We start from the raw sequence: 12072 nt of genomic DNA on the forward strand, positions 1-12072 counted from the left end.
CACAGATGGACAGAGGTTCTGTGATTCTAGTAATATATCACGGAATCTCTACAAAGAGTTTCAGGCCAGCCAGGGCCAAATAGTGAGACTTTGTCTCCAAACATCACACACCTAAAATCCAATACCAGCCGCTGGAAAGTGGTGGTGAGAAGTTCAGGAGGTTGAAATCATCTGCTGCTGCACTGTAGCTTGGATTACAAGCCACCCTGACTCAAGCACTAGCCTTTCCCGCAAACATATTTTGAAGCACTTGTCAGAGTGGCGAGTGCTTCATTCTAGGGTATTGGCTGATGACATTTTCAAGGTTAAATTGTACTGTATAGATGGAATGAGTTTAGATGTTCTCCAGACATGAAAATGAATTTAGCCAAAAAGCAGCACCGTTTTTTTGGGGGGGGGGAGGGGCAATGTAAAACTACTTGTCTTCTGTCACATTCATAGTACATGCTGGTGAATAGGACATCCAGCCCCGCAAGTGTTTTTTTGTTTTTAAAATAGGTTTGCTAGGCAGGAAATTGCCTAGCAGGGAATTGAGCTAAGTAGTTCAATTGTTTGAATGCTTGATAGCATGAACAAAGCCTCCAGCATCACATGAACTGGGCGTTGTGGTACATGCCTGTAAATTCAGCGCTTGGAAAGTGGAGGCAGGAGAATCAGAAGTTCAAGATTAGCCTTGACTACATAGCCAATTAGAGTTCAGTTTTGGCTACCTGAGAACCTGTCTTTTAAGAAAAAGTTTAGAAATCCTGGAGATTCATGTAAAGTTGGTTAGCTCTTGGGGCACTATTTCCAAAACTCTGATTCTTTGCATAATAGAAGAATTGAGTTATTATTCTTCTGGGCTTGTTTTTAAAGCCAGTGAGAAAAACGTTGGCCGGTGCCCTTACTTCCGTGTTGCTTCATACTCCTTTTGCGCCTGCGCCATCTCCTTGGAGTAGTGGGCGGGGCCAACAGGGCTGCCTTAGAATCGCTCCAGTCTTAACGCAGTTAGAATGCGAGGCTCGAATCTTATTGGAGCGTGATCTTGCCTTCTGGCTCCAGGGCGCGTTTTACGGCATTTTACGGCTTCCCATTCACTTCGCTGTGAAGATGGCGTCTGGCAGCGGGGTAGGTGTTGGTGTGAGAAGGTTTGAGGGGTCTGGGGTGGTTTTTCAGAACTAAATAGAGACAGCTGTGAGACTTGACTGACTTCCCGACACCTCTTCGCGATCTCAGGGTTCAGGTTCGAGAACTCCCCCGTAAGGCCTTGGCGAAGGGACAGTGGAATCTCGGAAGTCTCTCGGGTTGGGGTCCCGAGTACACCAGACCCCTGGGCGTTCCAGAGAGACTTCTCTTTCGAAAGGTCCTGGGGCCGCCTCGGTGGCCGTTAGGCGGTTTCCTTAGTTTCTCCAGGGGAGCAGGCACAGCGACGGATCTTGAGCACTTTTTCCCCCTACAGACAAAAAACTTGGACTTTCGCCGAAAGTGGGACAAAGATGAATATGAGAAGCTCGCGGAGAAGAGACTCACAGAAGAGAGAGAAAAGAAGGATGGTGGGTGCTTGGTCCAAGAAGGGATAAGGGGATGACAGAGTTGATGCAGTGGCAGGGTAGATCACTTGCCAGTTAAGGAGTGAGTGCAAGATGGTAAAAAAAGCTTCTTCCTCTCTTTACGTGAGCTTCCCTCAGGTATGGCCCATATTCAGGGCGGGTTTTCCCATCTTAAGCAATCCAGACCAAATGAAAAAAAAAATTAAAATCAAATCAAATAAAAACCTTCCACACAAGTGTGTCTAGCTGCTTGGGTTTTAGTTGATTCCAGATGTAGTCAATTGGACAACCAGTATTACCCATCACACTGCATGAAAACACTGAACATATGCTATTGGATGTGAGTATCCCACCTTTTGAAAGGGTTACCTCTAGGAAAAAATTCAGAACTCCTCAGTTCAGCTAGACAACACACAGGGAACACTGTTTAAATTTGCTGGCTTTAAAGTGAGAAAAGCTCTTGAGAGTCGGCGTTACCATAACAAGTCTGAGGCCAGCTTGGTCCACATAGTGACCAGGCCTGTGTCTACATAATTCTGGGCCAATTAGAGTCTTTTTTTAGCCTCTTTTAACTGCTACGTAAAGTACCTGTTGTGCCCATTCTTTGAAGAATTAAGAAATGAGTAGTCATCAGAATTTTGGGGTTCATAATTTTGTTTTTTTCAGGAAAACCAGTGCAGCCAGTTAAGCGGGAGCTTCTACGGCACAGGGATTACAAGGTGGACTTGGAGTCCAAGCTTGGGAAGACAATTGTTATCACCAAGACCACCCCACAGTCTGAAATGGGAGGGTGAGTTGCTTTTTGTTGGACTCTTAATACCAAGGCTGGCCTAATAAACTATATTGGTTTTAGGAAGTGTTGAGGGGGCTAGAGAGATGGCTCAGTGGTTAAGAGCACTGACTGCTCTTCCAGAGGTCCTGAGTTCAAGTCCCAGCAACCACATGTTGGCTCACAACCATCTGTAATGAGATCTGATGCCCTCTTCTGGTGTCTCTAAAGACAGCTACGGTGTACTCATATAATAAATAAATACATCTTTAAAAAAAATAAGGAAGTGTTTTAGGTGAAGCTGTTAACTATAGCTTTGTGTACCAAAATTGGGACCAATACAAGAGTTCCACAGAACTTGTCACCCTTTGCCACCATTCCTTAAAGTCTGTCAAGTAACAACTTTTGTTAGGAGAATCAGACAGAAAGCAATCTGTATGCAGATTAATTAGTAAACCCTCTGTTGTGATGCCTTTGCAGCGTAAAGTAGCAAACTAAATATTTAGTAGCATAACATAATAATAGCTCATAGTTTCCATGGGCAAGGGATTTAGGGGTGGTTAGGGATTTGGATCGGGGTCTTTAATAAAGCTGCAGTTGTAGAATTGACTAGGTCTGCATTCACTGATGCTTACATATTAGAAGATCCTCTTCCAGGCCCTCACATGCCTGTGGTTTGGAGGCTTAAGTTTATTCTGGGGCCTATTTGTAAGGTTGTTCACAATAAAGTGTAAGGAGGGATCTCTAATTTCAAGGCTAACTTAGTCTCCACAGCAAGTTCCAGGACTTACACAAAGAAACCCTGTCTAAAAAATTGTGTTTCTGTTTTTATACTAATATTTAATAATATACTTCTAAATGTATTTACTATTGAGTAGTCTGCGTGTAAGTTAGTTTGAAATTTAACTAAAGATTTCTGTGAATCATTATAAAAAAAGTGTAAAGAGGGAAGTTTCCCCAAAGCTAGTCATGAAGTTTGTTGTTTTGTTAATTGAGACATTAGACATCATATAACTTTACCTAAAGATTTGAGTTTCTTTCACTGAAAACAGTAAGATCCTTAAAAACTAGATTGACCCATGTACTGTTTCTTCTCATTTGTCAGCTACTACTGCAATGTCTGTGACTGTGTGGTGAAGGACTCCATTAACTTCCTGGATCACATTAATGGAAAGAAACGTAAGACTTGGAGGTAGTTTGTGACTGGAGCTAGGATTGTTTTTAAAGGTGTGGTGGAGGGCAAGTGTGGTAGAGTAGTTTTCTTGGGCCTTTTGTATGTGTGCGTATGAGTATTCCTGGCTATGTGACTGCCTGTGTATGAGCACAGAGGCTAGAGGAGGAGGTTGGCTGGCTTTGATGATAATCTGCCTTGTAAATGCAGTTGACAGAGACTGCTTATTATTTGGGGCTGCCACTTCTGAGAGCAGGTGAGGCCAAGAACTTCTTTTAGCCATAGTTATTTTTGTTGTGTACTTGATTATGAAAAGGTAAAAAACAAGTGAACAAACTTTAAAAAGCCAGGACCAGACTTTTTGAAGGGCTGAGGATGTTATAATGATTGCTTGTCTTCACTGTTAACCTTACCCAGATCAGCGAAACCTGGGTATGTCTATGCGCGTGGAACGTTCCACTCTGGATCAGGTAAAGAAACGTTTTGAGGTTAACAAGAAGAAGATGGAGGAGAAGCAGAAAGATTATGATTTTGAGGAAAGGATGAAGGAGCTCAGAGAAGAGGTGAGGCTCTCCTAACCGTGCTCCCCGCTTTGAGTTTTCCCCTTGTGATGTTGTCTGGTTAGAAACTAGAGATGAACTAGGGTGTGTGATTAAGAACTCCAGAGACTTAGTAAATCTCTTCTTATCCCTTAAAATCTTTCCTTATAGTCTTCCCCCATTGCCCTCCTGGAATCAGCCTCAGGTCCTCATGCATATCGGGCAAGTCACTGACTTATCACTGACCCCTCAGTCTTTACTGTGGATTTTATCATGCTTACAGACGGAAAGCCTTTCTCTTTCAGCAATAACAGCTCTGGAACCAACTGATTCTGAGTGATTTTTTTTCTTCCTTACCCATCAGGAGGAAAAGGCTAAAGCATACAAGAAAGAGAAACAGAAGGAGAAGAAAAGGAGGGCCGAGGAGGACTTGACTTTTGAGGAGGAGGATGAAATGGCAGCTGTGATGGGCTTCTCTGGCTTTGGTTCTACCAAGAAGAGTTACTGAAGCGTTCTCTGTGGCCTAACTTTGGCCTTTACTGGACCTAACTTTGAGTGTGTGTTGAGGTGGGGTGGGGGTGTCATTTCTTTTTTGGGTACTGGAGAAGGTCCTTAAGAGTGTTAATGGGCAGGGCTAGAGGGTGGGTGTTTGTGGTTTCCCTCTACGTTAGGAGAGGGCACAGGATGTAGAGGAGACGCTGTGGCGTATTCCTTCTGCCTCAGTACATTACTGGAGTCACAGAACCTCTGCCCGTCTGTGTTCCCAATAAAGAAAGATCTCCCTCTTTGAGACTGCTTTCCCCAAATTCCCCTGCATCTTTCCCTCTTCATCTTTCCACCTTTTGTCTGAACATCCTCCTTTTTCCTGTGTCCTGCTATTGTTTTAATTTTTACTTTTGTTCAGCTTGCAACAGAAGGGTTTTCTGAGTCTCCAGTATGCAGGTGCTGGCATATCCTTGGCCCAGCTCTTCCTCCCATCCCACCCAGCGGTTCTCTACCCACTTGTGCATGCATGTGATTTCTGCCTGGGTCAATGTGTGTGTGGGTATGTGTGCATGATGTGTCACAAAGAGGGGACCTGGGCTAGAATCTCAGAGCATTGTTGCCCTGAGACCTAATGTTCTTGGTTTCCTCGGTGCATGTAACAGGATATTAAATGGGATGAGTGTTTGGTGTGGTTTGTGTCTGGTGAGTTTTTAACCTTGTTTCTTCCGTTTCACTTCATTGAGGATTTCTGGTTTTGTCTTCCTTGGGAATGGTTCTTGGAAGAACCTGTTTGATGCAAAAAAGAAAGCAACAAAACAACCCTAAAACCAAACAAAGAAACTCATGCGGGGAGACCCCGGTTCTCAGACACTGTTCAACATGTACAATAAATGACAGTGATGAGGCCTGCTTCACATTTGTTGGGAACATGTCCATATCATTCCCTGCCCCACACATTCCTACACCAAGAATTTCTATAGAGCCTTTCTATAGAGCCTTTCAACACCCCTCCCCCCTTACATAGAGGTTTCCTTAGTGTGAGTTTTTCCCTCTGCAGATAGGCACAGGATCTGTGCCCTTGGGAGTCCAAACAAAACATTTCAGTCCCCTATAATTTTCGTCCCCTCTGATCTTCCTAGGAGAACTCAGGGTTAAACTTAACTATCTGCACTTGGGCGGGCACTTGACTCTGCTTGCCTCTCCAGTGTTGAGATTAAAGGTGTGCCCTCCATGCCTGGCCAGGTCTTTTTTTTTTTTTTTTCTTCTTTTTTTTTGGTGGGGGAGCTGGGGACTGAACCCAGGGCCTTGCGCTTGCTAGGCAAGCGCTCTACCACTGAGCTAAATCCCCAACCCCAGCCAGGTCTTTTTTAAGGGGTTGTCTTGTGCTCTGTAGTTTGTTGTGCAGCTTCCCTGGCCTTCACCCAGTAGATGTCCTAGCATTCCCATCCAGTTTGTGACAACTACAGATAATCTCTGTTCCCAGGGAGTGGGCAAATGGCTCTCCATTGAAAATGACTAAGAAACTCTTATCTACTGTGGTGTAACTTGTGAACTACATGACAGACTAGTTAGAAAACAAATTCCTCCCAAATAGTCAGAACTAGCTCACATACTGTGCCTTGCCTAAAGGAGTTCAAGGGAGAGATGGGGATGAGGGCAGAGGGGATACAAGTCTTGTAAATAGATGAAGCTCCCTTTGCTGGCTCTATACTCTCAATAAAGGGGTCCATTTGACAAGATTGCCACAGTGACTTTTCTTTGACCCATATAGTTCCTCACCTGTGTGTAGCATCTGAAGCACAGGATCCCACAAAATGTTCTACCCTATCCCTTACTGATGACTCTTTTTTGCTTAATGAATTCTCAATGGGATTTGGCCACTGGGAGTGCTGCATAAATACTCCATCCATATGTTGGCTCAACTCCTGGCTTGGGAATTTAAAATCAGTGTAACCCCAGCACTTGGGAAGCAGAAGCAGGATTACTATACCTGTATACTAAGACCTTATATCAAAGAGACCTCACAGTTGCAGGCCAGTTGCTATTCATGTATGCTTTCATTGGCAGGATTAGTTACACTACAAGTCTTAGATTACCCTTGTAGAATGGATCATTCCATATTTTCAAGGCCGGACAAGGTTTCAGTGAGATTCTAACAATATTCACAGCTTGGGAAGTCATCCATTCAACTCGGTAATGGCTAATTAGTGTATGGTGAGATCATCTCTGCTGTTTCCATTATAATCATGTGTTCCAGGTTCTGTAAACTCTCTAGGGAGTGGTAAGTGGAATGACCTGGGTAGGTTCTATGGGGGCGGTGGTGTGGTGTCTAAGATGGTGGTTTGGGAAGTCAAGATTGGGTGCGGTGGGGGATTTAGAACACTGAACAATCCCATATAACTCAGGAATCTCTGAAAGGGAAGTTTGTAATCCATGGAAGAATTTGTACTTTAGGTGAATGCACCTGTTGTCTTATATATTCCATTTATTCATTGAGTGTTTAGAAGATAAACTTTGTTATATTTGAGACAAAATCTTATGATCCCCTGTGTCAGTCTCCCATGTACTTTGGGATTACAGGCATGCATGACCATGTCTCGTTAAGTCATTAGTATCTTCTGGAACAGTGTCAAGATCCACTGGTAGGGAACTTCCCCTGATAAATGTTACCTAAAATACTCAGGAGCCAGGTGTTGTGATGCATACGTTTAAACCAATGACTCGGGAGGCAGAGGCATCCGATCTCTGAATTTGAGACCAGCCTGGTCTACATAGTGAGTTCCAGGTTAGTCAAGGCTACATAGTGAGTCCCTGTCTCAAAGTGAAAACGGAATGAAAGGTGGCTCTGTAGCTTCTCAGAGAAGATCTCAAATGGTCTAGGGTGACCTTGAACTAACTTATGTATCCAAAGATGGACTTGAATCCTGTTCCTTCTGCCTCCTCTTCCCCTAAGCGCTGGGATAATAGACATTTGCCACCATGCTGCTGTAAGGATTTGTCTTTCAAAATTCTTGTGGGTGTGTAATATAGCTCAGTTGGTAAAGTGCTTTGCCTAGCGTGTACAAAGTTCTAGGTTCAATCCTTGGAAACTATAACTGGCTGTGTTGGGGGCACTGCAATCCAAGAAGGTCAGAAACTCAAGGTCACCCTCAGCTATATAACGTGTTCAGGCCTGGGTTGTATGAGACCCTGTCTATGGACAGAAATGATTCTTGTGTGAATAGCCTTCATGAGGCCTGGGTTTGATCCCCAGCCTATACCTTCCAAACAGGTGTAGGGGTACCCTACTTGGGAGTTGAGGCTGGAGGATGACAATCCTGAGGGAGAACCTGGGTTAAAGAGTAAGACCTTGTCTCCAAAACAAGTCATACACAAGTAACATTCTTCTGTATACATCAGTAGATATAAAGGAATGTTAAAAGCCAGAGCATTTAGGGCGGCCACTACAATGGAGATGAGTTACCTATACACCGTAGAAAAGCTCTCCAAGACTTAAGTTTTGTTTTTTGTTTGAGACAGAGTCTTATGTAGCCAGTCTCTGCCTTTCACCTTTCAAATGCTGTCTAAGTTACCTAAATGAAAAAGAATACTCAACATTCATAGCAAAACATCAAAAGTTCTACATTGAATCTGAATTCACACTGAAATATGGTGGCTAACTGGAAAGACAGGAATTTTGAGGAAATTAGTTGATTTCAGTACGTAAAAAGCATAAGAGGGGCTGGAGAGATGGCTCAGCGGTTAAGAGCACTGTGTGCTTTTCCAGAGGTCCTGAATTCAATTCCCAGCAACCATGTGGTGGCTCACAACCACTTATAATGAGGTCTGGTGCCCTCTTCTTGTATGCTTTACCATAATAAATAAATAAATCTTCTTTTAAAAAAAGGCATAAGGGGTTGGGGACTTAGCTCAGTGGTACAGCGCTTGCCTAGGAAGCGCAAGGCCCTGGGTTCGGTCCCCAGCTCCGAAAAAAAAAAAAAAGGCATGAGTTGACCAGGTATTTGAAATTATATAGTGACAGGAGGACACATACGAATATATAATGTGGGAGAACCTCTTTAAGCAGCGAATTTCCAAGGTATGTCTGGAGTAACAGTTTACACTTTGCAAAGTTTCCACTTGGGTGATTGAGGTAGTGACTGAAAAGCTTAAGGTAATACAGTGACGAGGGCAGTTGCCGGGCGAGCTCGGAGTTGGCGTGGTTTAGTAGTGCGGGTGACTGCTGCGGGTAAGGAAGAACGGAGGTTACCCACTGCGGACTAGATGAGGGAAGTGCTCTGCACCAGGGAGGTGCTGGAGTCTGCGCAGGCGCTCTAGGTGCCCGGGAAGGACTCAATGGCCGGAACGGAATCCGATTGGTCTGTTACCACAGAACTTTCAAAGTATTCGTATGACGTAGGTTTCTCGCACAGTCAAGTATATGTATCCAGGAAGTGGTGGACGGGCCAGCTTTAGCTCAGCGGTTACTTCGACGTGCTCCAGTTTGAGCAGGCTATGTAACGTGGTCGGTTCGAGCAACACAACCAGCCGCTTGCCTATCTGGTGAGTGGTTGGTTCGAGACCCGCGGGCGCTCTCTGGCCCTTTTGCTTGCTGCGAATTACCTTTGGCTACTTTTGCATGTTAAACCCTCCTGCCCCCTCAACCCCAGAACTTCTTGAATAAATTGCAGTTTCAAATACTGAGATAGCTGGCACACATGATGTAACTCCAGAAAGAAAAAATGGGGGTGGGAGGCTGAACAACAACAACAACAACAACAACAACAACAACAACAAGAATTTAATTAAAAAAATTAGAGCACTTAGTAATATTTTTGTTCCAATAGTTAGGTATATTCATATCTTTTATGTCATATTCCCCTTGAAATCTGGAGGATTTTTTTTACTTAGTTAAAAAAAATTAAGATTTTAATTTTTATTTATGTGATGGTGTGAATGTATATCACGTATGCACTGTCTTGGGCTCTGGGAATCGAACTCAGTTTTTCTTAACAGCTGAATCATCTATCCAGCCTCTTTTGAGTTTAATTGATTTTCTACGCTACTCCTCGGAGTAGCCCGGTGAGTTCATGTAAGACCTTTTAAATGTGCAGACACAAGTTTTACTTCCAAAAATGTTTCTGATACCATTTTGAAAGTATTCCATTATTTTTTCCTTTGGATCTGTATCTTTCACGTTCTCCAAGCACCTGCTTACTGCTTTCTTGATTTTACTTGTATTTTTTTCCTCAGTAGCAGTGCTTTCATTTAAATAAAATTTCCCTTAGGTCGTCTAACAAATTTTGTTTTTCCCCCGAACTGATTTATTTTCTCCAACGTCTTGTGTTTTTAGACACCTCTGTTCTTTTATTTTTATTTTTTTTTTATTTTTTATGTCAATTTCTGAGTTATATTTTGGGTTAAAGCTTATTTTCCCCTTCACATCATTAAGTGATATTTAAGGCTATTTAATTTAGATTGGGGTATTGTCCTCAAATTTTCCTATTTCATGGTTAGGTTTTTTTTTAAAAAGAAGATGATTGACTTTAATTTCCTTCACCTTATGCAATCGCTGCTATTTTCTGTGCATTTTGAATGTTTTGTTTTCCTGTGTTAGCAATTGCCAATGAGGTTAATCAGATTTCTGAGTTCGAGTGCCCTCTCGTGTCCCTAGAGTAGAATGCACCTATTTAGTTGGCTAGAGGTTTGATTCTGGGTTTGCTTTTCGTTCCGGACTGCAAGAGTCTCCTGTGTATGCTCCAAGCCTTCTCCTCACAAAACCAACACACCCCTTCATATCACCTCTTTTCCCTGGAAGGTATCGCTTCCCAGACTGCCATTTCTCGTTTCAAGCTCTTTCAGAACATTCTTTTAGCGTTCTCAGTTTCTTTCATTCGTCATCAGTAGGCTTTCTAGCCTACCGTGTGCCATCTTGATTTCTCTTCTGTAGCGTGACTCTGTAACTGTGTTTGCTGGTTTAGGAAGATTTTACGGGCATGTTTGTAAAATTACATGCGAATTGTCTCTGCCTTATGCTGTTGCCGTAGGCGGGTATGTTCTTGTGTGAATGTAGGTGCCCACAGTTGTCACAGTTACCGTCAGTAGCTACCTAAGCTATGTGCAGACAGAATCCAGGTTCTCTGCAAGAGCAGTACATGCTCTTAACCACTGAGTCGTTCCTCCAGTCCCAACGCGTGTGGTTTTACTTGCTTTCTCTGCCCTTTGTTTTTAGAATGTGGCTGAAATGTGGAAGATTCAAACTCAGAAGGCTGATGTAGTTCTCTGGACACCTGGGAGCCAGCACCTTTCTTTTCTTTCTTTTTTTTTTTTTTTCCGGAGCTGGGGACCGAACCCAGGGCCTTGCGCTTCCTAGGCAAGCGCTCTACCACTGAGCCAAATCCCCAACCCGAGCCAGCACCTTTCTAACTGCTCTTTGTTTTGTGAATGTTGTCCAGGTTGGTCTGGAGTGTGTGGTTCTCTTGCCTCTGGAATGCTGGGATGACAGATACTCATCACCATACCTGCTTCATTTCTGTTAAAATTTTGAGTATGGGGCTAGAGAGATGGTCTGTGGTTAAGGGTATTTACTACTCTTGCAAAGGACCCGAGTTTGGCCCCAGCACCCACACGGTGGCTCACAACAATCTCTAATTCTAGTTCCAGGGGATTCTGGCTTCTGCAGGCACCAGATCAGACACTTGAATGATACATAAACATGCATACATGCTATACAAAATACTTACATTTCTGTCTTTAGTCAGGGTTTCCACAGCTGTGGAGAGACCCTGTGACCACAACAGCTCTCATAAAGGAAAACATTTAATTGGGGCTGGCTTACAGTTCAGGGGCTTAGTCCATTACCATTGTTATGGAGTTTGTGATCTCTGGGAGAAGAAAAACATAAACTCGATCCAATTATAAGTAAAAGATTTATTGATTAGCTGCTAGCAGGATGAACAATCTCTGAGCCAAATTTGAGATTACCGTGGAAGAAGGGTGTGGGGAATGACTTTTAAAGGAGAAAACCACAGGAAGACCTTTGATATCTGTACAAGCAAGTAAAAACTGCCAAATTAACTGGTTAAGACAATTTAAAACAAACTTAGGAGTTACAGGAGCAAAAATAAAAAAAAGCAGTTAGTGATATAACAAGTAGATAGTCACAACCGTATGTTTTTTGGGGGGATGTCACTGAGCTAGGGTTACTAGGAACGTATTTTCCAGGGATTGGAGTTGGTTAGTGGGTACAGAGATGGATGCTTAGCATAAAATGGAGCTTCTTTAGTCATAATAATCATGGCGGGAAGCATGTCGGCATGCAGGCAGATATGGTGTTGTAGGGGTAGCTTAGAGTTCTTTTTTTGTTGTTGGTTTTTGAGACAGGGTTTTTCTGTGTAACCCTGGCTGTCCTGGAATTCACTTTTCGTAGACCAGGCTGGCCTCAAATGCAAAGATCTGCTTGTCTCTGCCTCCTAAGTGTTGGGATTATGGGCATGTGCTATAACCTCTGGCTATAGCTGAGAATTCTACATCTGGGTTGGTGGGCAGCAGGAAGAGAGAAATAAACACTGGGTCCGGCTTGAGCATCTGGAACCTCGA

At 43.3% G+C, this 12072-nt stretch overlaps 1 protein-coding gene across 1 annotated transcript; it reads left to right on the plus strand.

Moving 5' to 3' along the window:
- The first annotated feature begins 1089 nt into the window (after positions 1–1089).
- On the plus strand, positions 1090–5725 carry Zmat2 (zinc finger, matrin type 2). Its single transcript, NM_001135582.1, has 6 exons — positions 1090–1107; positions 1439–1532; positions 2196–2319; positions 3404–3477; positions 3887–4032; positions 4373–5725. Exons 1-6 carry the CDS (start codon positions 1090–1092, stop codon positions 4514–4516), a joined length of 600 nt encoding a protein of 199 aa, NP_001129054.1. The 3' UTR covers positions 4517–5725.
- The last annotated feature ends 6347 nt before the right edge of the window (positions 5726–12072 follow it).

The sequence above is a fragment of the Rattus norvegicus genome, chromosome 18, assembly GCF_021556685.1.
Source record: "Rattus norvegicus strain SHRSP/BbbUtx chromosome 18, alternate assembly SHRSP_T2T, whole genome shotgun sequence".
Taxonomy (NCBI): Eukaryota; Metazoa; Chordata; class Mammalia; order Rodentia; family Muridae; genus Rattus; species Rattus norvegicus.

Coding starts and splice junctions, on each gene's coding strand:
- Zmat2 (NM_001135582.1), top strand. Junction 2,320..3,403: donor CCACAGTCTGAAATGGGAGG/GTGAGTTGCTTT, acceptor CTCATTTGTCAG/CTACTACTGCAATGTCTGTG. Junction 4,033..4,372: donor TGAAGGAGCTCAGAGAAGAG/GTGAGGCTCTCC, acceptor CTTACCCATCAG/GAGGAAAAGGCTAAAGCATA.